The sequence below is a fragment of the Atractosteus spatula genome, chromosome 4 (genome assembly GCF_055471065.1).
Source record: "Atractosteus spatula isolate fAtrSpa1 chromosome 4, fAtrSpa1.hap1, whole genome shotgun sequence".
Taxonomy (NCBI): domain Eukaryota; kingdom Metazoa; phylum Chordata; class Actinopteri; order Semionotiformes; family Lepisosteidae; genus Atractosteus; species Atractosteus spatula.
Genome location: NC_142709.1, coordinates 60,186,470 through 60,214,302, shown reverse-complemented (window position 1 = coordinate 60,214,302; position 27,833 = coordinate 60,186,470). Strand labels below are relative to the sequence as shown.

At 38.8% G+C, this 27,833-nt stretch overlaps 1 protein-coding gene across 1 annotated transcript; it reads right to left on the bottom strand.

The window, feature by feature from the left end:
* Positions 1-1,540: 1,540 nt before the first annotated feature.
* On the bottom strand, positions 1,541-27,614 carry LOC148836721 (solute carrier family 7 member 14). The gene is made up of 8 exons (XM_088913612.1): positions 27,497-27,614; positions 16,351-16,877; positions 14,076-14,312; positions 11,346-11,563; positions 10,215-10,361; positions 7,500-7,708; positions 6,374-7,251; positions 1,541-5,076 (listed from the first exon to the last, which is right to left on the bottom strand). The coding sequence occupies exons 2-8, from the start codon at positions 16,652-16,654 to the stop codon at positions 4,736-4,738; spliced, it is 2,334 nt and encodes a 777-aa protein (XP_088769738.1). The 5' UTR covers positions 16,655-16,877; positions 27,497-27,614; the 3' UTR covers positions 1,541-4,735.
* Between the last annotated feature and the right edge of the window lie 219 nt (positions 27,615-27,833).

The following is a 27,833-nucleotide window of genomic DNA, read 5'->3' as shown; positions in this document are numbered from 1 at the left end:
TGTTTTACTTCCACGGTATTGACAGGAGAGCTGGGCATTTAGTGCTCAAGATAATTTCATCTGCTCCCTTCATCCTCCACCTTTTCTGTCTTAACACACACACTGTGGTCTATGCCACTGGGACACTTGAACAAAATTGTTGCAGCTGCATAACAGTGTCTTTTTAAAGAAATCTGAGGCACAACCCGTTAAAAGTTTGTTATCAAAACACTACACCTGTCTAAGCAGTTACAACTAAATACTGTGTAGTACACCAGTAAAATGTCTACTCTCTCTCTGGATGTGTTTAAAGGTGAACAGGGATAAAGAAAGCAGAAAAGCAGAATTTAGAAATGTTCGTTTTTTGTATTTGGTCCAGGAACAGTTTAGCATGTATCTTTACCTGACTCTCAAGCTTATTTGAAAACTATAAAATATTATATATTACTTACAGCTACTGCAGTGTGTCAGAATATTGTACATTTTAAGAGCAACATTCTGTTCTCTGTGTAAATGTAAATGCTATGTAAAATAAATTATAAAATATCTTCTTCACACTCTTTACAGATCAGGAATCACCCAGGAAAAGCTTGTTTTGTAACATTAAAGAAATCCACCATGAGAGGAAATTGGATTGTGTCTAATTACAGTGACTAAGCTCTTGATTCCAGTAAAAAAAAAAAAGAAGACTGACACTAATACAGACACTAATCCCTCTGGATATGTTTCTCATAACATCTAAAGTGGGAGAAGAAATTAGAATATGTTTATAATTGATGCAAATAACATGTGGAAATAGGTTACTATTTAAAGTAATTTCAGTTACTGCTGGGTCTGGACATCTAATTCCATATTCATGCCAGACTACACATAAACATGCTTTGTGTGTTTACCTCTATGAAAGAACTGAAATTTGGTGAACCTATTACTACATATTGTAACTGTCATTCTGAGAATTAGGCTGAAAATGTTTTTTTTTTATCCTATATATTCAGATAGCTTATAATGAAGTTTTTTTTCACTGAGTAATTCATTACAAAAGGGTGGCCAAAAAACAAAGACCTGAAAATAATTTTCAAACTTTCCCTTATAGTGATTTTGCATTTCTTGGCTGATAACACTGCCTGAAGTATGATGAATGGTTGAAAGTGGGTTATGGAGCACCTGAGTAATTGTGAACCAGTGAGTGTCCTGAAAAACAAGTTCAGATGGAATTTTACAGCAAACCTCATTTGCATTAGAAAGCTCTTTAGGTTTGAGGATGTGACTCAAGATGCCTCTGCACAGGTCCCAGTCATTAACAGTCATGAATGATGCACATTAATAGTGGTTGTGTGGCACAGGATTCGGCCATGAGCTCCTCTTTATCTCTTTTCTTCACAAGGTTTTGCTTTACAGTCTTCATTCAATGAAAAACATTAAACTGGAGAGACAATACCCCTCACAGTCGACATTGCACTATAATCGTGTTCATTCCAGGTGGGAAGTTTTAATTAGAGTCAAGTACAGTAGTCAAGGCATGCTATCGCAGAAGAAGAAAGAGAACTTGCCCGCTGTTTGCATTTAGTAAAATATACACAGGAAGTATTTATTTTAAGTGTCTTAAGTCATGATATATTTTGTCATCAGAGCAACAAAAACAAAATAAGAGTCACTGTATAGTATATCTGCAATAAATAACTTTCATTGTTGCATTAGGCAATATCAGTATTTCATTCTACACCAAAGGAGCAAACCACACATGTAGAATAAGCAAACCATAATACAGGAACATCATACCAGAAATGCAAAATATACACCAGAAATAGAAGTATTCCATTTGCAGGATAAGCCAGTCTCAAACAAAGATTAAAAAACTGGAATGACTCAAATACAGTATACAAGTCCAACTGGATACTTTTTCCCCCCTGGAAAGGAAATAAACAAATAGTAGCTGACTTTAAAAGCAATAGTGGCAACATTTGTGTTCTCTTTTTTTGTAATATCGTATCTGTAATAAAATAGTCTTTACACCTTTTCAGGTCTGCTAATCAATTCTACGTTATTTCGTATCATCTCCTAGATCTACGTTTTGCAATCTTAAAAGAAGAAAAAAAAGTCTTGAGCCTTACAGCTCAAAAGGCTTCATTAAAAATATATATATATATTTGTCACTGCTTTGCAGAAGTCAGCCCCAGAGATTCTGCTCAAACAGCTTGAATTAACCTGTGTAAAAATTCGCCCATGCCAGGCAAGAATATTACCCTTTCTGAGGGAAGACAGCATCGGAATTATTATGAAACACCTGTAAAAAAATACATCTTTATTTTTTGTGTCCATACTGTCATTCTAGAGGAATCTAATGGTGAATTTGTCTAGGTACAGTAAACAAAACAAAAAACTGCAAACTTTGGCTTGCCTTGTAAACAGACTAACGCAGTATGGGCTCTGAACTCTCTCAAGAAGCCCTTATTTACTGCATTTATTTTAGATACATATCTTTTAGTAGCCAGACATGCAACATTTCAAGGAAACATCTATTCTGTACTTTGTGTTTACGAACATGCTACAAATTCAACAAAATTCCCAGCTAAAGTGGTTATTCAAAATGCAGCTAAGCACACACCAACTGAGGCCTCAAACAAGCACTTTGTAATGAGTTTTGACCATAATCGTTGTCTCCCAATGGGTATATGATCAACTAAAGCATAAATATTAGTATATTATAATAAAATTCTAAAGTAAAAATGCTTTTAGATGTTCTGTTTTGAAAATGACTGGAAAACACAACTATCATTAAAATACAACGCAATGTATATCACCTCCGGCATTTTCTCTCAGCTCTGCCTTGTGTGTTGTCTGTCTTTTTTCAGTGCTAACAAGTACTTCAGAAATACATTTTACAAAATTGATTGTGACTTATGAAAACAGTCACATAACATCTCCTTTTACTAATGAGAAATGGAACAGGGACTGTTCCTTCTACACTGAGGTGTTGCAATAGCTTGCTATGTATCCTGTACATGTGGGATGCGAACATTGCAAAACCGTGCCGGGTAATTTTAAATTGTGTACTACATGTATATGGGGTAATGAATATAAATTAGTGATATGAAGGTAGTGCTCTTCAAATATTAGAATTCCTTAAGGCTTCCCTGACTACGACAGGGTTGTGGTGCATCAAAGAGTCACTTCAGGGCCTCATCTGGTCTTGCTCAGAACCACACAAACTCCGAGAGCCAGACATGACACACAGAGAAACAGGTATGTGAGGCTGATGGGAAAACGCCTTAGCCACAGAGATGAAAGTACAACGGGGCGCTGCACTCCAAAAAAGCATTCAGCAAAAGCAAAAGGGTACCCATTCATGCTTTCTGTTTGTTCTGTGTGTGGTTTTGTTTTTTTTTTTAGCTCATTTAAGAGGGGACATCAACAAGCAAATGTAGGTTTGATTACATACATTACATGGAATAGCCTGCTTGCAAAGGTTGAGTTCATTCACTGTTACAGATGTAGAGCTAGAGATGAGAGGTACTACATGACAGACAGCTGCACAAAGAAACCAGTACAAAAATTACACCTCATAGACTCCCCTGCCTTTTCCCTTGACACAGTATAAGAAATCTATAATGGATACTGGGAACAAGTTAAAGCACACTTTGACAGATGAAGGCACTATTGCAAGCAAAGTCCAATTACTATTTGTTTTCACATATACCCTTGGGCTAGATCTCATGTGAAGGCAGGAGAAGAAAAGTATTTTAACTTTCCTTTATAATAAGAAAAAAAAATAGGGTTCTTATTTTGATGCACAAAAAAGCCAAAGAAAAATCTGTACTTTTCTTTTTTCATGCTTTAAGTGTTTCAAAATTCCAATCAGTTATTTCTCCACTAAGTATTGTCTACCATAAAGTAACCATCTATTAAAAGGATAACATGAAACTTCAGAAATTTGCCTTGCTCTGAATTCCGGAACTGCATGATTAGTGTTGTAACACATGAAAATATATGTAATTCTCCAAAGGGTAATCAGAGCAAGTTTAACCCTCTTCAAAGTTCAGGATACTCTGTAACTCTCATTAAAATATATCTGGTCAGAATGAAATTTTGTTTATGAAAACTTGAGTTTTCATAAAATAAGGTTTGTTGCTTGAGCCTACCACAAATTGCATGATTCCACATACAACATCTGTAGACTGCTACACTTTCTTATTTCAGGTTCCCAGTATTCTGACATCTACTGCACTTTATGCAAGTTCATTACCTGTTTGCTTTCAGACCATTTGTTTTCTACAGGTACCTGAGCCAGATACTGTAACAGGAAACCACCCAGATTCTACCACTGGAAGAGTATCCTGCCAATGACAGTCATAGGAACAGGAAGAACCTGGAGGAAATTCCTTACTAGAGTACTCTGATTCACCAGATTAAACAGAAAAATACAAACCTGTACTGTTCCAGGTATACACAAAGTTTTCAAGAACTAAGATTCCCTGGACTAAAGCATAAATGAAAGAATGAGTTATCCCTGAATAATTCCTTCTTACATTTTGACTTCTGTCTTGTTTGTACTGTTAATCAATGTTAAACGACAATGCTTTTGTTTCTTATCTTAAGGTTACTCAGTAATAGACCTTCCAGGTGGCAAATGCAGGCCACTTAAATAGCACAAACTAATGACGAAAAAATGGAAATTAAATACAACATCACTATAAAATAGAAAGCTGACATTCTAGCCCAAGGGTTTCTGCTTTAACAGATCCATTCAGACCCATTCTCATTCCGGTGAGTAATCTAACTCGTCGTCCGCGATCAGGGCCTCAAACCCCTTGCTGGATTTCCCTTTGCTTTTAGATTTACTACTTTGTGAGGTCCTGTTGTGATCTACAGCATCAGGCATGGCCTTCTGCTGGTACTGGTAACCCCTGTCCTGAGAGGGACCCCAGTCCTGGTACTGCCCACCCTCCTCCTGGGGATAGGAGAAGCCATCGTCCACAGTGAAGCTGTCATCCACATCCATATCATAGCGTTGGTAGGTGCTCTGGTGAAGAATCTCTTCTCGGGCGCTGATCTCCAGCGTGCTGTTCCACATACCATAGCCGAAGTATATCAGTACACCTGTAGAGGAGCGCAGACAGATACACACACACAGAAGAATGGTGAATAGCTACGTTTGTCATTTACTTTCATCTACTTATATGATTTATTCTGTCAGAATATGATATCCTGTATGCAGTGCTATATCCAAGAGTTTTTAGTCTTGCACTGTCTGGAATATATCCAGCTTTACAGAGTAACTCAAATAGTTTGTCAGGAAAAGAAAATGTTAGGCAAATCCCCACTCCTCTTTTGGAAGCAGGTTACATCTCATTTTAGCAGAGATTTATCCAAAATCTCAGACAAGGATTGCTAGCAAAGATGAAAAGAATTATTATGTAATGAACATGTATCTTTAATAGGGCAACATGAAGTCTAACTATAGAAAATACAGTCTGAATATCTTTGATTCACTATAACTGCATGGCTGTTAAATAAGGATCTTGAAACATAAGGCAATAGTATTTATACATAGATCATTTTCAAATGATATAAAAAAACAAGGTAGATTTTCTCTGGCCTTGTTCTTATAAAACACTTTAGTAAATTAAACTTCTTTCCATTGCCAAATAATGCCAAACACTGCAGTGCAAATAGGAATTAAAATGTTTCTTGTTATTGACAACTTTAAGTATAACATAACTTGAATTTTGTAATCCCATCTGGTGAGACTTTATTATCAAGTTCTGCTTTTTTGTAGGGTGACAAACAAAATATCTAGGTCTGCTTTATCCTTTAAAATTAATTTTATTTTTTTAAATGTCCTTTTCATTATTACCAGATTATATCTGGCGTGGTTTTGCGTCACCAGCTTCGGAGAACATTGTTACTATGCAACCCAGAGACCAATAATTCATAAGCAGATCTATTCCAATTGCGGCCTGAAGATTTATTCATTTGAGAAATAAAATAAAGCCTTAATCTTTAAAACACCTGTAAAAGAACTGTAGGGCTGAAAGAAAAGTTACTTCTTACTTTATTTTAACCAATTTAAAAAGGAAAAATTGTGTCTGTATACTGTATTGTTTGTGTACTCATCAAGGCTAGATAGACCCCATGTGACTTGGAACAAGTAAGTAACAATCAACCACAGAGCAATTCTCCATAATGGCCCATAATGAATCACTGACATTTAGACTGTTTTAGAAATCACTATGTTCTGGGTAACGTGACTTACATTTCACTTTTCTTTGAGTACCTGGCAACTTCATATGCTGTATTATTTTTTAAAATTCCCCTGTCGTCAGGGCTTATCCTATGAACACAGTACATTTCCAAGGCTAATGGGACAGGACATGTCTGTCAACTGCTCACTCACCCACAAAGCACCACACTGCAAAGCGGATCCAGGTGATGCTGGAGAGTTTGAGCATGAGGTAAATGTTGACAAGCATAGCAAAGGCGGGGACGAAGGGGACACAGGGAGCCATGTAGGGGAGCTTCTTGGGATTCTCCGGTTGCTGAAGGATGACAAAGACCAGGGCGCAGATGAGCAGGACCATGAGGACTACCAGGAGCACGGCCCACCAGCTCTGATCCGAGATGTAGTCAGCCCCAAAGATGATGAAGGAGCAGAAGATGAAGATGAGGATGAAAAGTAGCAAGACACAGGTGGTGACGGTATGACCCGTGGCGGCAGTGGGCCGGTCCATCTTGCTGGGGAGGCCCAAGCGGATCCGCAGGGTGTAGTAGCGGGGCCCGATCAGCTTCTTCAGCTTGATGAGATAGATGTTCTCAGTCTCGTCGGCTTCTATCCCCGAGGTCATGTCCACGGTCCCGTAGTTGGGGTGGTTGGCGTTGTACGCGGACTTGTCCGACTTGCCAATCAGCATCTCGTTGTCTCCCAGTGAGGGCAGGTTCTTGGCCCCGCAGGTGTTGGTGGGTGGCCCTCCGTATTCCTCGCCCTCGCTGACAGGAGAGCAGATCTCTTTCTCGCACTCAGCCAGGATCCCCTCCTTCTTCTTGGTGTTCTCCTCCGACAGGAACTTGACGAAGCCGTCGATGTCGCTCTCTGGCTGGTAGCGCAGCAGCAGCACGCACACGGACACCAGGGTGTAGGCCAGCAGGGTGCCGATCGACATCATCTCGATCAGGTCCCGCAAACTCACCAGCAAAGACAGCAGAGCTGCTAGGAAGCCAGAAACCACGCAGGCCACGGCGGGGGTCTCTGTGTAAGTGCTGACGTGAGCCAGGAACCTGAAAACATTCATCAGAATGGTGAGCTGCCTTTCGGTTCTTCAAGGTGTGACGAAAGACAAAAACGATTCTGTTTCAGAGGTCCTACGGGCTTCTAACAAAATCAACGTCACTTCTCAGCCATTACTTTCTTCAATTATTATTGTGTCCTGCAGAGCATTTTGCAATCTTTCGTGTTTTATACCTCGGTTTGGAATTACTTATAAACACAGAAACGTGCCAGTCTCAGCAGCACAGTTTAAACTCACCTGAAGAGCAACCCATCTCCTGCCATAGCGTATATGACTCTGGGCATGGGGAACAGGGAGCCCAGCAAGCTGACGGTCAGTCCAGCGATGGAGCCAATAGCCACAATGTACTTGGCAGCCTGGAAACCATGGACTACAAACATCTCCATGAGGGGGGACTCAGCATCAATGTCGTTGTAGGGCACCATCAGAGTCAGAATCACACTCACCTATAGAATGAGACCAGACAGACAAATAAAATTGGCACAGCCTGTACCAAGGTTGTACAATGTAAGTTGCTTGAAATAATCTTTGCTGCTTGAATATTTAATGTATTTTGGCCACAACAGCTAAATTTAAAAAACCTCAAATACAATACATTGCAGGAGGCATGATAGGTCATGAGGGAATCCGTCTTCAAATGATTGCTTTCAGACTGTATTATTGATATGGACAAACACAACAAAAAAAAAATAAAATCCAATGATTTTTGCTATTAAAATCCATCATCCTTAATTTAAATGTCTTCTGAGGTTTGAGTTCTTTTATTTTTAACTGATTCTTTTCTGCTTTTTTCATCACGATTAAAGCACTAACAGCAAAATGAGGCGTCATGGGCAGATTGCCACAGTGGGTTTGCAAGTTCACAGATGGCATTATGTCGGTTGGTCACCGTGATGACAATCCAGAAAAATGCTGCTCATTTTTGCTGAATTTGGGGTTCGGGTTGATTAAACTACGACTCTGGACATCTCAGCAAAAATGTTGAATCTTTGCTCAATTTGGATGCCAGTGATTGCAGAGAGACCATAACAAGCCTTGGCACTGTCTTATGAGAGTGATTTCAGCCTCCGGCACTTTCACAGTCTAACCTCCTGATGAAGCATCACACTGCAGATACCATATCAGGTAACTTTATTCAGAATCTTTGAATGACATGATAATGTCTTAACCGTCCCCTTCTGCAGGACCTGGTCTCTTCATCTTATCTGTGCTGTATTGAGTGCTTTTTCAAAACACTTTAAATAATTGTTTTGTGAGGCAGGAATTCTCCATCTGCTCATGGGCTGTGTTGGGCAGTGGGATTAGGATTGAAAGATTATGAAATTTAAAGTAGCAACAGAATAAAAACAAGCAGAATTTTGTCAGCAGCAGGAACAAATCCTTACACTTCAGAGATGAAGCAAGGGAAGTTTTGGTTTAATTAAATTGTACTGAAAATACAAATTCTGAGTCACAGTAATTTAACAAAAATAATCTGATATGCAAAAATCAAAGAAAATGGCTCACAACATGATACATGTGAACTAAATTCTAGATTTACAAAAAACTAGAATTTATAGCTAGTTGTTAGGAATTGTTGTTAGAGATGTTAGGAAAATGATCTAATTGCAGCCAAGACAGTTGTATAATTTTAGGAGGTAAGGTGAAGACAGACCTACTGAAATTACACCTGGATACATGTATGTGCATAAATTACATTTAGTGTATACAAAGCGTGACAGTGATGTTAGAAGATTCTTCTCATCTTTGTGACTTGTTGAATTAGCCCCCTTTCCCCTTTAGTGCAAGAATACCCTCTAAGATCCTCCTTTGAATTGTGAGACATATTTGGGTTAACATATTCAGTATTTTGTATGTGGTAACTTGTTTAGCATGAGTAAAGTCTTGTTTAATCCCTGACCCAGGGAAAAGTGCGGTGTGGACAGTTGAGGAAAGAACGAAGGTTCACGCTGTGTCCGTTATTCTTTTTTCTTTTTCTTCTTTTTTTTGGTCTGCTAGTTTTTTTTTCATCAATAATGTTTGATAATCGGCCAGTGAAAGGTCCATTTCCCTTCATATGAATGCCTAAAACCCTACACCAAACCCAGGATTTTACAGTAGTTTCTTTCTAGTTTTTTGTTGAATTTCACTGCTGTAAAACTGTGAAAAGCAGAAGTGCTGGGAAAGAGTCAGAAAATTAATTAATCAGCACTTTCCAGGTACACTTCAAGGACCCTATCTTCTGCTCCACACTGCTGCCCAGTTCCAGGTCCCAGAGTGGAGCAAACATGGCTGGACATGTCAAGACAGGGAGACGTATTGTTGTCTGGGACCTGTCAGCTTTCCCGTGTTTGTGCTCTGAATTGAGTCCTAGGCCTCCTCGAGTGTGGGATTCTCCCGTTCCTCATGATAGTCTCCAGCTTCTTATTTAACAGTGTATCCACCTTCTCATGGAAGAACCACTTTTTTGCAGCTGTCAGGATGCTCCATCAGTGGCACAAGATGTAACTCACAAGATTGAGGACTAAGCTAAAATGAGGATTTACAGGATTTGTTTTTTACTGTAAGAAACAGTTAACATGTATGATCTCACACTGATCCACAGATGTTTTTTTAACAGAACAGCAGGTTCTCTACAGCTGTTAATACGCAATCAGCCTGCCTTGCTGCCTTAATTTACAGCACATCAGCTTTATCTCAGAAAGACATTAAGTTGATAGCAGAGTTTCACAGCTATTGAGCTTCCTTGGGGATCGCATCCCCATGAATGCCTCCAGTACCATATGAGACACAATTGAGTGTTTACACATTTCCTCTGAAAGATACATAGATCTTAATTAAACCTAAATTCAGTGTAAAGCTACATTCAAATATTTAATAGGCTGAGTTATGCACAATTTCCTTGAGAGGTGCTGTGGGGAAACACTGTGCAGACCTCAGAGGAAAGGTTAGGTAGCTGAGATATATACTCACAGAGACATAAGCAGTGAGACAGGTGACAAGAGAAGCTGTGATGGCATAGGGGATGGAGGTGTTGGGACTCTTGGCCTCCTCTCCTGTGGTAGCGATGATGTCAAACCCAATGAACGCATAGAAGCAGGTGGCTGCCCCTTGCAGAACCTGGAAAATACGTTGCCATAGTTACCTTGCTGTCAGGCGTTTGCTTCATATCGGGTTGAATACATAAGAGACTGCAGGGACGAGTGCGAAAGAAAGACATGTGCAGAAGTGTTCATTCTGGACCTCTAGGAAAGAGAGTTGAATAAAAACAGGATATCTTGTCTATCTAGTCACCTAGCTCTTTGCTGTCCCATTTTCTAAACAGAAGTAGATCAACCATTCTGCAGCTTTTTTAGGTTTGCCAAGCATTTCAACATTTTAGTTAAAGTACATATGTGCGCATATACCACCTATAGTTTGTAATCTATGTTTAATAACATTTAAGAACATTTAAACCACATAATCACAATAAATTACTTTTCTTGTTAATATGGCAATCACATTTGCTAAACTTTCCACAACAAAATCAGCATAGTGTGTATAAGAAGAATTGGCCTATTCCTATGATGAGAGTCTCAAAAGTCAAACAATACTGCATTTTTGGGGTGACAGCAGGACCACCTCCTGCATACAGACTTAACCAATGACTCTAGTGTGTGACTTTTAAAATTGTTTTTTTAAGTAGAACAGGCCTCAGATGTTTAACTGAACTGACTCAGACATCTGGAAAGACATTAATGACTTCGATGGAATCAGTATTTCTCAGTTTCAATGCCAAGTACTGCTGGCTTGACTGGAGGAGGTAGAGTTGGAAAAACTCTCCAATGTTTGGTGTTGATGAGTTTTTATTGAGTTTTATTCAATTTCTATTACATCTATTATTATGTAACCTTCTTTTTTTGTAACCTTATTTTTGTGATTGTAACCTTAATTTTGTGATTTTTGTGTTTTTGTGATTTTTGTGAGCTCACAGAAAAGACATTTCATTGCCAGCAACTACTGCTGCACACTGTATTGTTGTGCATTTGATAAATAAACTTTGATTTGACTTGATTTGATTTTTAAAGTTAACAGCAGATCCACTGCTGAATTCCGAAAACTCACCCCTGACCAGCCATAAGGCAGGAACCTGCCATTGTCCCAGTTTGAGCCACTGACAAAGAAGAAGCCAGCGATCATCATGAAGACCCACACCACCAGGTTGATGACGTTGAGGACGTTGTTGAAGCCAACTGAGTTCTTAACCCCCAGCGCCACAATCACTGTTACCAGAATGGCGATCACCAGGGCTAAGAGGTCAGGGTAAGACTCCTCTCCTTTACCTAGGGATGAGGTGAACACAATGAGTGTTAAAAAACTGAAGTTCAATTATATAACACAGACCCAGAGGAAACACCCTCATCGTCTCAGAGCACTAAATCTGACAAAACCCACAAGGCCACCATCTTAAAAACGCTCAGCCACAAAAAAAGCCGCACTGAATCACTTAAAGAATATTTTATTCAGCCTCTGTGAACAAAGACTCAGCCTCAGAGAACAAAAACACAAACCAGAAAAAAGTTCCCACACAGAACCTTTCTAATATTGGGAAGGATATGGCTTTGAAAACATTGTTTACAAAAAAGAAAAATCTGATTGATCTCTCATTTAAAATACTGCAATGATCCTTTGGGATATGTAATTCACAAGTCTTTAAATTACCTTTTGGCTTTATATCTTAGATATCCAAATTAACTTTTTTAAATTTTCTCGACAGAGATCAGAGGGGATGCTGCAATGAATGAATTCTGACACTTTTTATTACTTCTTTTTCACAGGAAAAGGAAAGAGAATTGCTTTCCCTTACTGCTCAAGGATGGCTGTTACATTACAGTGCATGTGAGCCCGGGGTCGTTTCTCATGTGATAGTTCAGGAAATGTCTGGATGACAGCAAACTCCTATGCCTGTTGTAAATTATTGTAAGGATATGGATAAAAGGAAATATACAAAGTTATATTTATTTTTTACATAGTTGAACCACTGGTAGCTTGCCTGGGATCGACTGAAGTGGAAGTTCTCTTTTGCCTCAAAGAAAATTAACTGACAAAATGTTATCAGCTAATGGAGGATAGGGGATTGCCCAGACAGACCGAGCTTACGTCCTCAGTTCTGGTCAGCCACCTTCCCCTGGGATACAGTAGGTAATATTTTGACTGATGACAGAAGATTCCCATACCAACCAGATAAGATAAATTGCAACGGATGTATAAGCCCTGACTAACTCATAACATACTAAGGGAGCTATATCAGAATCTTCTCATCTGCATGCCCAGAATGTATTACATATTCCACCTGCAGCTCTGCACTGCAAGCAGAGTACATTTGTCATTTTTAACCTCTGCTTAAAAACTGTAATTCAAAGCCAAGACAGAATGAAAATAAATAATCATCTCTAACTCACATACAAGCAGGCAGACCACAACACCAAATATTCATAAATATGAGATGCTAGCTTGAATGGAATCATTCGTCTTTGTAGACTTTAATCATCTCCTGCCTAAACAAACCCTCATTATGTCACATTCTGTAATTTGTGCACTTAGTCTTCTTCTAAGAAAGGTTTTCCGTTTTCTTTTTGTAAAATGTTATTTCAGGGCACCATGCAATTTTCCAGCCACAACAGTAAAACATTTTATTCTAGCCTGTACCACAGTAAAAAGTTTTGATGGTTCATTTTCGAAGGTAGTAGATAATTATCTTTCATTACAGTGTCATCAGGAGCAGTTGCATCATTGCCCTCTGATTTGGCTCTGTTGTCGACTATTTGGACTCTCAGTTTGGAAATAAAAGCTGAGGTGAAACTGGAGGCCTGCATATCATCTTTCTCCCTCTTGTCAAAGTGCAGACACTCTGATATTGAAACAAGCTGACTGAGAACTGGCAACTCCCAAGTAGTGGATAAATGACTTGCAATTAAAAATGCATACACAAGACATTTTAAAAACTGTTAATGAGGTATTGGGGGAATTTCATCCAGTGCAGAACTTTCTTGTCTCATTTTTGCTTCATTTCACCCCAAAACATACAAAATATGTTTTATATTGTGAGTGTTATGCTTTCCAAAATAGTAACAAGGAATTAAGATAAGCACCCGAGCACTGTTCAAAGGGTCTGCTAATTGAATTTTGTGTAAGCCAGCTATTATACAGTGCTCATCCTTTAATCCTTGAAAACTGATTTAAACTGCATTTTATTGTGGAAAGGGGACCTCACATGAATGAGGACATCTGAACTCATCCCAAGCTATCCGTTCCCTTTTCAATACAAAAAAATGCAAAGTGCACTCTACTCCACTGTGCAGACAGCTTTTAACACACACCTTTAATCACCTGCTGCTGCTGCCAGAATAAAGCCTCTCTTTAAAAGCTGGAACTGTTTGCAGATTCAAAAACCACACAGGCACAAAAAGGAGCGAAGGAGACAGAAGTATATAAGTACAGTGAAAAGCTTATGAAAATAACCCAAAGCTTTTTATAGTAATGTTTTAATTCATTGGGTCATTGCTAGGAGATCTCCGTAAAGCAATATACTTACAAACAAGTAAAGATCAGAGTGTCTCAGGAAAACCTTCAAATCTTGGAGACAGATGGAGAGTTCTATTAAAGGGTATTTCTGTAGTTTCCAAATGATCGAGTCTGTTTGCTCTTTGTTTCCTTTCATAACATTACCGAGCTCTGATGAGGGTGAATTTCAAATGCTTAAATTGATACGAGAGATTTTGTAACTGAAGGAGGTGTAACAATCCCAAAGCAACGCAAGGAACCGCCCGTGTGAGGAAGGGGAATCTTTCTTACCCAGCCCATTCAGAGTGCCGATGTTGTTGATCATGAAGCGGCTGATGCTGTGGTTGGCCAGGGAGTCAAACATGCTGCTCAGGGCGCTGGCGCCGGCCGCTGTCCCAATCAGATACTCCAGGATGAGGTTCCAGCCGATGAAGAACGCCACAAACTCCCCAACGGTCACATAGCTGTAGGTGTAGGCGGATCCCGTCGTCTTCGGTACGCGGACGCCAAACTCGGCGTAGCACACACCTGAGGAAGAAATCGCAGTGAAAGTAAAGGGAAAAACAGCAGTGACTCAAGGGTAAGACAGCTGATCAAGGAGTTTAGCTGAACATGGATGTGCTTTACATTCTGCAGGAGAACTTACATTATTAGTGTGCTTAAGGAAAATTTGTCTGACTATTGATATAGGATAAAATGACCTCTCTCTGACACCTAAAGAATGTTTCTTACTATTAGGTGGTAAGTATAATTGGGAACCTGTGAAAACGTTCTTTAACATGCTTTTCGCCGAGGAAGACAAGGTAATACTAGAGTTCTAGTGTCATGATGTTAAATTAAGGCCAGTATGCATTACCTCAAACACCAATACAGCTGTTCCAATAAAGCTGTGACATAGCTCTGTACATTGTTTGAACAGGTAAGTGAAGAACTTGTCCTAAACAAATGCATTACAGGATTTTAAAGCTCAAATCTGTTTCAACCTTCAACTGTCTTCTTACGTCCAGTTTACAATAAAAGGCAGAGAAGTTCATCTTAAGCACTGTTGAAAGCAAGTGTTGGAAAGAAAGAAAATTATTGGGGGTACATTAACAAGTGCATGAACACTGGATGACACTTGATTACACATAGCCTGCATCGGCTAAAACAAAATCATTCGCTCATTCAAAATACCTTTTTAAGTAGAACAATGGTGGTTAATATTGACTGACCAAGCCATGTGTATTTAAAAAAGATTCAGTAATAAGGCTTTTGCTAAAGATCAGCAAATCTGAGTGTCACACACAGTCTATCTAGGGTGAATTAAAGCTCCCTTGACAAATGACCTACTATTAAACAGTTATCTATCTTTGCCTTGCAGGAGGGCTCTTGCATTTAAGGAGTGTTGATATTACCAAACTGAGTTTCCGGGGAGAAAGTGGAGTGATCTGTATCAGCTGTTCTGAGCTGCCATTAAAAAGGCTCTAGCAGGGTACTTCATGGTAGATGGAGCATGTTATAGTGATTGCCACATAATTGGGCAGGACAGGGAGGCAAATGCCTGAGAGCTTTATTATTTACATGGAGCATCATGTGTTCCAGTAGGGGAAATTAAAATAAAAAGCTGATAGACTCTACTTCAATTCTAGAGTGCAGGCTGAATTTCCTGTCCATAAATATAATGAGAAGCTTCAGCTAGATGGTAAGAGAAAATACATCAGAATTGTATATCTCTTTAACTGATTCTGGGTTTAGTGTCTGTGTCTTTTACAGGTCACGAGTAGCCTTAAACTGGTATTTAGTGGTATTTACAGTAAATGTTACCATAAATGAAGTAAAGCAAAATTAATACAAATTGTGCTTATAATTTAGAAAATGAGAAGAGCTCTTATGAAGGACAATATAATTACAGAGCTTATAATGTTCTGAGTTTATTCTGGTACCAAAAGAACATGCTGACATTTCTGTGATCTAAATTTTAACCATTTTAAATGTAAAATATTACATACAAAACACAGAAAAAACCTTCTTAACAGATCTGTGATCAGTTTTAACTGTTTTTGACATTATTTAGTTGACTTTTTCAAGACAGTTTTTTTTTATTTTGTAAGAACTTCTACAGACCTGGTACAAACAAATGGAGTATTCTACAGTTTCATGCTGTGGAAAATGGACTAAATAACCCTTCATTATCAGAAAACCACTTAAGACACTCCTGGTAAGAATTTCAGCAATGTAGGGGTGTTTGGGGAGCAAAGCAGGACTATACTCTGGATGGGACATCAGTCTATCACATCGGTCCATCACAGGGTTTCACACACACACTGGCGGTTCAGAGACACCAGTTATCCCAACAAATATGCCTTTCGAGAAAAAGAGCACATGTGGCAGGGATTCGCGCGGAGAATAAGCAAACTCCACACAGACAGCACCCATCCGAAATCACATCCAGAAACCGCCGACTGTGAGGCAGCAGCAGAGACCGCCACACCATTGTGCCACCCTACATGACAACCAGCGGCACAGAACGGCTTTTTCCCTCACTAATCGTTCACTCTTTAAAGGCCGCTCAAGAGAGCTACAGTACCTGACAGAATGGAAGCCACCGCGGCGATGATGAAGGACACGATCACTCCAGGCCCCGCCATTTCCTTAGCGACCAGGCCGGAAACGACATACATCCCCGTGCCCACGCAGCTGCCCACCCCCAGGGACACCAGGTCCACCGTCGTCAGCACTCGTGCCAGCTTGGTGCCGTGGGGCGCGCCGGCGCCCGCCCCGTCCAGCATCGATTCCACCGGCTTCGTCCGCAGGATGCGGGAGTGGAAGGCGTACCACGCGGCCCCCCATTGAATCCTCCGGGGGTCCAGCTTGGCGAAAACCCCGCTCATTTTCTACCCCAGTTGCAGGAGGCACAGGGGGGGTTCGGGCAGTGGAGCGGAGTGCCGAATGGATATCCCCTGCAGGCTACGAAAGGAAAACGTGAGGCGCTCTCTTGGAGTCAAACGAGCTGCTGAGCGAAGGGTCCTCCGACTTCCTCACTTTCACAGGAGACACCCGTCAGCTAGGACCCGCATGGTGCGATGGGCCGTCCCTCTCCTTAATGACAGCTCTCTGGAAAACAAACAGGATGACATTAAGTGCTGTTAATGGCCGGCTGTCAACACTCTTTACAGCTTTGTGCTCGCAGAGTTTACAGTGGCAAAAATGTAGGAACGAGCCCCGAGGATACAATTAAAATCCACCTGTAAAGAAGGGGTAGAAGAAGACAAAGATGCATCGCAGGCTGCTGTGAGCTCCGTTTTAAAAGTAAACAAAAAAAAACACACATGTGAAAGAAAGACAATAGACAAAAATATTAACTAGATCCAATAAAATCAAAATGCTAAAAAAATTAACTACTAGGCCCCCAAAGTTTTTTTTTCACATCGGAGCCAACACCGTTAATATGAATGGCAGCTTGATACTGCTGTCTCACTGGTGCTACAGCTAACTGCCTGACAATTACAGGGTGTAGAAGGCAGTACGGCTAAATCAATGGTTGCAAAGAATCTGAATCCACCTTTCTAATTAGTGGGTGGTAATTATGTGAGGTTGTGCCTAACTTCCAAAAGCTGGACTAATAACTAAGGCATAGTGGACGCTTGCCTTTTTTTTTTTTTTAAACCACACATAACCAACATCATATGTGAAAATATTTTACTTTGGGTAAGACTTTTCTTGAGACTTCAGAGCTGCGAGCTCCTGCCTAATTGCTAACTGCTGATTTCCTACCTACTCAATTATTATAATAATCAATTTTTGTGGTGTTGAAACTGCCAGCCTACCATTATTTCAACTGACTGAACTCGGGATATCCAACTAAAGGGTGTCTTGTTAGGCCTGGGAGTAGCTCCATCTCATTATGACATGCTCTGTTGGACCAGGAGCAGGATAGGGATAGGGATACCTGACACAATATGGCAGATTACGACGGTACTACAAATCAGCTTGCAGCTCAAAACTGGCAACGCACCAAAGCTCAGCAGATTGCTGCTGGAAGAGGTGTTCTTGGGGCCAGTAGGGGGCATTTACCCTGCAGTTTTTGTGGGTCCTAATACTACAATATAGTGATGGGGACACTATACTGTAAAAAAAAAGGTGCCATCTTTCGGATGAGACATTAAACCGAGGTACTGACTCTCTATGATCATCAGGGCATTTCTCGAAAAGCATACAGTAGGAGTGTTACTCTGGTCTCCTGGCCAAACTTCCCCCTGGCCTTTACCAGTCATGGCTTCTTACTAATCCCCATCTATTAACTAGCTTCATCACTCTGTTCTCCTCGCCAGTGTGGTGAGCATACTGGTGCACTCTGGCTGCCATTGCATCATCCAGGTGGGGCTGCACACTGGTGGTGGTTGAGGTGGTTGAGGGAAGTCCCAGTTACCTGTAAAGCTCTTTCAGTGGAGTGTCCTGAAAAGCACTATTTAAGTATCAGGAATTATTATTATTAAATGCAAAGGAACCACCAACTACGGTCATTGCTCTCCTTCCTGATCCAAAGAACTGCAACCTGACTGAACTCAAACAGGAATCATTTTAAGATGAAGAAAAACAACACACTTGAAATTTAAAGGTAGAAGAAGCCGTGTAGCAGATTTAGATTTTTTTAATGCCTCATTCTTCTATCCAACGCCTCTATACATAAATACAGATCGCTCCCCAGTAGTAGATGATTTATCCATGTTGTTTTAGTAGGATTTAATAAAAACTCTGGGGTCTTAAATATTTATCATTTACACCTGCTTCATTTGTAGGACTGTAGATGAGTGCAAATAAAAGTAACTTTGCTAGATAGCACGAATCAACATTGAAATTAACCTAATATAATAACAACTAAGACTTTTACCTGTCTTAAAGAAGCACTGAGACAGCTCAGTAGAGGTCAATTTATTTTGATAACAGATGGAAAATGTACTTCTGTCATTAATTCTGAGCTACCAAAATCCTCCTAATTTAAAAGAAAACAAAGACAAATCAAAATACATCTAATTATAACCGTGTTGCACAAACCCCCTGTCACTATGGTAACCCTCTTCATTAGACTTGGAAATAGATCATTGCAGCAGCTTATTGCTGAAGAAGGCACACAGGCTTTGAAAATACATCAATAATAGCAGCACACCGAAACTTGAGCAAAAGGGCTGCTTTTCATTCATATGATCCTTATTTTTGTGTACGAAAATGCAGAATATGACAAAAGATGATGAAGTGTATATAAGAATATTCTCTTATAAACCAGAACGTTTGACTGATACCTTACTTAAACAAGAGAACAAAGCATCTATACACCTTCTCAGTACATAGCCCAGCAGTATGCACAAGTCTTCCAGCTGGGAATTACTTTTCAGGTAGTCAAGTGATGGAGATAAACCAGGGTACATGCTCTGTGCCTGGCTTTTAAACCCACACATGTAATTACAGACATTCACTAATTAGTACTGCTGTCAACTGAGAGAAAAGGGAAATCCACAGATTGTGAAGTGCTGTGTTGTCTGCGTTGTAAATAATTAGTGGTATTTTGGATCTGCCAGAGCAAATAATTGTGTATGAAAAAATTCAGCCGTTGTGTTTTCCAGCATTATCGTCCATATATGGAGCATTATGTCCATGTATGGTAAAACCACTTAACCTCAGTGGGAATTTCACAAGTACAATACCTAATCAATATTTTAGATCATGAGAGCAAGTCATATGACATTTAATTACTTCTCAGAGCTTTCAATTTCAGACATGTTCTCATTTTTCCTATCAAAAGCAAATACACATGAATGAGATGCTGTCTGTGTTCACTGTAAAATTAGAGGAATAACAGTATCGTATTGTAGTAACAGGTGTATGCAAGTTTGTCTAGATTGATTAAGCTGAAGTATCTGACAAACTAATTGCTTTTACCTGACAAATATCCAAAGTTGCTTTCCCACAAATTAATTAAAAGCAAGTCATAAGGTAATCCTTTCTCTGACTGTAATATAGCAGCTGCCAATTTACACTGAAAATATGTTGTGTCTGATCACAGTTCCTCAGAGCATTCTTTATTTATTGATCATTCATTATTTGCAAAGTGCCTCAGCTCATGTCTGTGGGGGACAATAGGCTTTTATAATGTTAATGAATATGCTAATGTCAACTTTAAAAGCATAAGACAGATATGAAAAATCTTAAGCTGCATGTCTCATCAGCCTATTGAGGATTTCTTTGCAATTTTAATAAGCAATCAATTACATATAGAATAGGAAGCTTAGGTTTAATGCATCCAGTTTGCAGTACTGATAAAAACAATAATATAAAAGATTTCCTAACTATAAAGAATCAAGATATTTAATCATGCTACCATTATTTTTCTTAGAAACAACAGAATACCTACTGTAGGATGATTCATGGTGTGTTTCTTTTACATTCTTGACCTAGAAGGTGAACATTTTGCAAATGATAAAAAAATAGATCCAGACACTGCAGACCATGAACAGCACAATTGTCTTGTGAGCCCCACACCACTCTATTTATAGACAAAAAGCAGATGGTCTACCTTAGCCTTTGGAACTGCTTCAAGATTAATTGATTACCATGTAAAGAAAAGGTCTTTATAGCATTGTATTGTAGCTCAGATATCAGGAGAGAAGTAGATGATGTCAGGCTATGGTTTCCAAAAACTCTTTGATATTGCTAAATGCATGTTCTTGATAGGCTTCAGTAACTGTCATTGACATGGAGGAGAACAGAAATGAGTAACATCAGTCAGAGTTCAAGGCACAACTGTGCTGAGAAGACCGGCACAGCAGTCAGCCTCCTCAGAGAGCAAAACCCTGATCTTTCACCCAGAAAATTAATTTCTGCTGAAGGAATGGAGAAAAGAACAGAAACATTAGTTTGGAAAAACTTTGTGCACCGTTACTGCAACAGTAACTGGTAATGGAAAATCCATGTGGCAATAAAGCTTCAACACCTTTCAGTGACTTTTTCAGTATGGATGTATCTGAGGATGTCATTGCTGCTCTTGGCCATTTTGGGAGCCAGCAGCTAAACGTGAATGTCTTATTACAAAGATCAACATTGGAAACAAGAACAGGTGTGTTTTAACTTCATCTTGTATAAGGTTTCACAGCAAATCAAAACAAAAGAGAGACTTTTCTTTCAGGACACATCTGAAAGCTGTGGTGTAATAAGTTTAAAAATGTCCTTGGGAAAGAGCTAATAATGATTTTCAGAAAATATTTTCTTAAAAAACAGCACTAATACAGAAGACCGGTTTGCTGTGAATGAGTGTTAGTTTCCTGGTTGTAGGCAACATCGATGATCTGTCTGAACTTGCACAGATTTTTTAATAAGAAGAGCTGTTCTTGAAAAACATTCAAAATAATTACAGAAGGAGTGTAGCTAATAAGAATGCAATGAGAGCTCAGAAACATGATTAGTAATTTGTGTTTTAGGTTGGGTTCACTGCATACACTATAATATCATCTCTGCAACTGTGCATTATGTCAATTCTTAACCTCAACTAATCTCATCCCCTTTTTACGGTAAACTCTCTCATTATGAACATATTGAAATAAAGCACCTGCTTTCCTACGTGATAGAAACACAGGCTAGCCACAAGGGAAAACATGCTTCAATTTCCATCAGTCTCAGCTCCTGTGGTATTTGTGTTGCAAAATAATGTGGGCTGTGTTTGAGAAAAGAAAGAGAATTTACTTCTACAAGGTTACAAGTGCATATCACCAGCACCTATCATCTGCCTCATCTTGGAGAAATCATTTCCCTGATGTTATTTCTGTTTAAGCTAAGCCAGCAACAAGAGTGGGTGGATTCCCAGGCAGCATAATAAATGGGAAGCAATTTTAATGAGAGATAACTGGCCTTCCTGTAATTCACCTCTCTGCTGTCATGCTCTATAAGAATACAGGATGGAAAAGCAGAGGATGGAAAAATACAGGAAAAAATAAAGGTAAAAAGATAAAAACACATGATGTGACAAAACACCAACTAATTTTGGATCACGAGCAGTCTTGTGAAATTTCTGAACAAACATTGGAAGTTATAAAACATGGTTAAGAAATAAAGACAATTTTGGCAAAACAAAGACCAAATGGCAATAAAACTGCCATATCTTCAGCACAATGTTTAGCATTATTGCATGCGTGAAAGGCATACTGCTCATCGATATCCTTGAGAAGATTTAAGGGGGCATGAATTTTGAAAGATGCCAAGAAATGTCACTGCAAAATGCCATTTTACAGCCTGCACAATTACTTAATATTTTTACACAATCTTGCCTTAATCTTTCAAAAATTAATGCTTTCTTAATAAAGATGTGATAATTTCTGTTTTAATCCCATATGCAGACTACTGTTTTATAACTGATGAGGTAATTACCTCACCTAAGAAATGAATCACATTTTTCCAAGGACACATGCCCCATATTTTTCTTCAATGGCAAGGACAAATTAATTATCTCACAGATAGCATTTCTTTTTGAATGAAATTAGGTGTTAATGTATCCAGTCTAGGAGACAGCCCAGCCCAATCTGCGCACGAACTGAACAGTGTATTCATTAACAATGGAGCCTTAGTCAGGGAAAAGATCCATTTTCCTTAGCTTTGAGTTTTATGTAAGGAAACACGTGCTGCCAATTACAGAGAAAGTGAATGCCTCCCAAGTTCCTAATGCTGATGTCATCTAATCTGTTAGTAGACATGATCTAAACTTGTTTAACAAAGACCTCAAAACACTAAATACTATCACATTCCTTCAGGATAACATGTATGCAACTAACTGAAGCTTTTATCAATCTGAAGGGTCTAGTTATTTGTGAGAATCTAGTGATATTTCAAATTATTGGGTAATATCAAAGCATTAAGGGTTCTGTACAGCTGGAACTGCACCTGCAGAGAGTACCACACCATCTTCCACAACCAAGAATCTGACAAAGCAAAGAAAAGGGTGTAGCCAGAAAACTGTACTTCATTAGCGTGGTTCTGAGACACTCTGTCGGCGCTTGTTTGCAGCCTCTTTTGAATGTTCAGCGGTGTGACAGGCATTGTGAAAATGCTAGAGGCCGCACAGCAATTAGTTCTCCCTATGATTCTGCAGTTTTTTTAAGGGGTGGGGTTTCTGTCTTCTCTGTGAGAATGGTTCTGTTCAAACATTTGCAGAATCTTTCATTTATACAGTCTATCCCTATCTAGCAATGAAACAAATTAAATTAAATATAAACGGAAAAACCGTTTCCAGACATTTTGCAATTACTGATGTGTAGTTTTTTTTTAACAGATATTGAAACATTCTGCCTTTCAAAACATAATACTAAATGCAGGCACTTTCCACTAACAATTCCTACCGTGCCCCATTTTAGGCTCTATTTCAGGTAAAAAGGAATGCTTTACAGCCTTAATGTTATGTCCCTGCCTGTATTTCAGTGCAAGTTCAAGATCATAACTAAATTGATTAAGCATACCAATGTGACTCATTTTGTCTTTGGTTCTGGGCTTTAATATGCACAAACTGAAGGTCCTATTTGACAGGAAGGAAAATGAACTCTCTTGAATTGTAGTGCCAGTTTATACTGTATGAAAGCTGGCTAGAACACTGTAAACCTAAGCAAAACAATGAGGTCAAGCAATATTATTGCAGCAGAGCTGTGCATTTTTCTACCACTCAGGCTTATCAGAGTCTTCCTCCTCATGCAGATGCCATCTGAAAAAAGTGAAGGCTTGAAACGTCTTCTCACAGTGACATGTCAGTAATGGTTGAACCTGACTTCAAATGTTATTAATGTAATGGCTTCACATGAGAGTTTTTGATACCTTTTTTAAACAGTGTTTTATAATGATGCCACTTTGAGCTATACACAAGAAAAAGCAGCACCGTTTAACTAAGCACTAGTGTGATAGCAGTGGAATTGACCATGCTTGGTCTTTACAATACAGTTTAGCTCATTTTAAGTAGTGTTTAATACATGGCAATAATTCATTAAAAAGCAAAAAAAACAACAACATAAAAACAGCAAAGAGTACCTCTGATTTCCCATTTTATCTTGACTCTGAAATGTACTGTAATTTGACAATGGAGTCATAACTATTATAATGGGAAAACAGAACTGGCAAACAGTGCTCATCTGGTCTCTTTATTTAATAGGTTGCTGATAGAGATACAGATGGGCTTGGCTGATGAAGAGCCGTTGATTGCATTAGACCTTTCTCTGCAGACAACCTGCTGACGTCACTGCTGGGGTTTCATATTTCAGTCACAGACACAAACGGGTGAGTCAGCCACTCGCTGCTGACATAAGCAGGGTTAAAAGATCAGCTGTCAAAAACATCTGAAGATTTTCATAAAAGAAAATGCAGACGGAAGTTATTGTTTTTTTTTTCCCATTCTTAGACAAAAAACAGATGACTAATTTTTCTAGTAAATTGGCATGGGAGATTTTTTCTTCCCAGAAATAAAACATTTAAGATAATAAATTAACCCTGTTACTTTTAAAACATTGAACCTCAAAAAAGCAAATCTTCTGCCTCTAGGGATCTGCGTTGTGTACCCTTCAGAAAACAATGTGGGTTGTGTGTTTCTAGCGAGATAAACACAGTTGTATTGTACCATGAGAAGACAGTGAGCATTCCAACAAATTTGACGAAGCTGTATCTTTCATATCTTAGCGTTTGTAATATGGTTCTCAAAATCACTGCATTTAACATATAAAGCATTTTATGTTTCTCAGAATAACATAACATATTATCTGAATGTATAACACAAAAATCATGGCAATAGTAGGTACAAGTGAAAATATGGTACAAAATTAAATGCTGTTGTGAAACATTTTCCATCAATGCTCACAAAAATCCCCTTTTCTTCAAATCAATTGGAAGTGTTCGTTGAAGACTGCACTGATGTCAGTTCTAACAAATGTTTAAAACTTTATCATGAAAGCACAATAAGTTTAATTTAGCTTTTGTATTGGAATCCCTAACAACTAATTCACAAAAAAATGTTTTGGTTAGAGGAGCCACACACCTGCATTTTTGCATTTTGTCTTTTTATTAGCAACACTAGATGAACTCACAGTAATGCCTCTGAAATAGGTTTTACACCTTCTGTCCCTGAGAGTTCCTGATCAATGAACAACAGCTTAGGAAACACCAATACTACTTTAAGCTAAAAAGCATACCAGGTACTGATGGCAGTGCACAATAAAGGCAAATAAAATGCATTTTAATTTTCTGCAATCAGTTCTTCATTCTTACAGGAATAGTTTTGTGCCCAATACAGATCTCTCAAACACAGAAGCATTCAGCTGTGATTGTTGTTTGGTCTTCAGAAGTGAACACCTCTATTAGTCAGAGTTTATGTCAGAGTAAATATGCAATTTTAAAGGAAGCACGACATTTTTTTTTACATTCAGAAAATAAAAGTAGGACTCCTCCGCAGTGTTAGTCTACAGATATCTTTTTTAGAAGCAAATAATTGGTTATTCTAATGGAAAGACTGGAGGGAATCCAAGGGCAAGCAGTGCATTTATGTATTAACATTGACAGTGAGGCATCACCTTGGCTGGCACGATGCATCCAATGCTTTGCCTACTGCAGCTGAAGTTGACACATATTAATTAACCTTGAGTCAGATACACTTAGCCATATTCGGAAGATGAAAGCAACGTTTCTCAGCACGCCCAAACCCTCCAGCAGTGATTGTCTGGAGAGACTTGAACAATGTACCCCTGTTCTGCAGAAAGATAATTAGATATGAATCTAAAACTATACCATTATATCAAATATTTAATATAGCTTTAACCTGCACGATTACCCGTATTCATTTTATATTAAAGCAAAGTTACGGGCGGAATTATGGAGACATTTGCGTCATATTTTGGTTACGGATTAATCTTTAAAATAACTTACGGTTCAAACAAGCGTTTTCGCGAATTCTAATGGAGGAGCAGTTCAGAGGTCCTCCTGTATTCGTTTTATATTCATTTTCAGAATGAAATCTCTGAGCGAATCGAAGCCTTACAGCAATTTAAAAGAAAATCTTTCCTGCACCATTCATCTACAGCTAAAACGTACTAAAATTATTACTGCATTTGCTTTATATATATCTTCTTATGGGACTAAAATAAGATAATTTAACGTTTATCAACAATACATAATATTGGCATGACAATATATTAAGACTTTTAGTAGAATAAAAAAATAAACATTTAAAATAGAATGTCCATTCAAATAGAACCAAGTGACCTCTTAGGGAAATCTTGTTCTGGTATTCATTTTAGAACGATTAAATGCGATATATGATTAAATAAAGTAAATCTGAGGTTGTGTTGTGTACGACATTATTTAGTTAATACGTCCTAGACCGATAAGCGAGCCCAGTCACTATACAGTATATAGCTACTGTCCAACATGAACTATTGGTAACTTCTAATTACAAAAACCGTCAGAAGGTTATAAAAAGAATACCGACAGAGGGGAATGTTTCGCTATGTATAAACTTGTGTCCTCAATGTGTATAAATATGTTAATGCCCACAGATGAAAATTAACATCTTACATACATAATAACTGTATGTATACTGTACATACAGTATAAACTCGCTCTTCGAGGAGCTGGTTACCACAACATTCAGCACCACGGTCAGCTCCTCTTAAAAGGAGATATTTAAGAAGCGTCGGAAAACAGCAGGCCTGCGTCTGGTCAACTCCTGCTACCGATGGTTTACTTTTAAAATACTGATGACACTTATATTGTCCTTTTATCCAGAGAGTCCCATTTGTCTTACCCGTTCAATATCCAACCAACCCTGCACTTGCTGTATAGAGCTGCGGAAACGATATTCCATCGTGGAAAACAGCGAAGACAGCTATTTTGTCCAAGCGGAAACCTGAGTATTAGGTTCCTAGGGATGCTGCCATACACAATTGAGATACCTGAAAAAAAACAGCTGTCCTAAACACCGAAAGAAGAGATCTATCCGCTTTAGAGTGGGTGTGCAAAACAATCCTCTAGTAAGTAGAAAATAGATTCGTCATATATTTATGCTATGGGAAATTTGACCTCAACACATCTTGTTTTACAGTTTTATCAACGATCATTTTTACATCGTAAACGTGTGATATGATCACTGTTTTAGGGCATAAGGTCTATAACCCCCTTTGTGCAAAATTGGTAAACGAGACGCTATATCAAATTTCATTCCCCACAGAGTTTCAACACTCGGAGCTCTAAGTTTAAATAATTGACTTTCCCCTCTGTTGAGGTGTAATTGTCCACCCCAGTTGGGTTAATAAAAAATATTCAATAAAACTGAATTCAACCGACTGCATTCAGCAATGTTATATTTTTGCTAATACAACAGTATTTCTCTCTAATACATACTCAAAGACATACATACTGTATTTACATGCAAAGTAACACAAGTACACCTGTTCAGCTTTAAAAGCGCAGCTTTAAATACCTTCATTAATTCCAAAATTCAAGCCTCAAACTAAGGCTTCTGCTGCAGTTCAGACAAGCATCGCCTCAGAGAAGAACAAGCCAAACCCAAGCAAGACTTATTGCAGGTGCCTTTTCAGAGGAGATTCTGTGCATTTCCGTTCTTGTATATGCACACAAAACGCCACATGGGTCACACAATCGTCCGTCTGCGCCATTTTCACATTAATAGATAAAATCTTATTTAGAAAAATAAAAGCACTCACGCTTTCCGCCCAACGGATTAATGGATTACGATGATTTTGTCAAGATCCATTTTCAAGGCGGTATTTGCCCGCATCCGGGGATGGCAGCTATAGTCGGGAGAGATCGCGGATGCAAAAAGATCTTGAATAATTTAGAGGCTTTCTCACGTGATCCGAGACAAATTCATTATTTAACAAGATGCCCCCCATTCAACAGCTGCATACGTCAACGACGTTCTGATGTCAGCTACCCTGGTTAGTATGATCTGGTTTATGTTTTTGCAGCGGAGTACCGAGCGTGTGTTGCTCGAGAAAAGCAAAAGGATTCACAAATCGCGAGTCACATCGCGTGGATCAT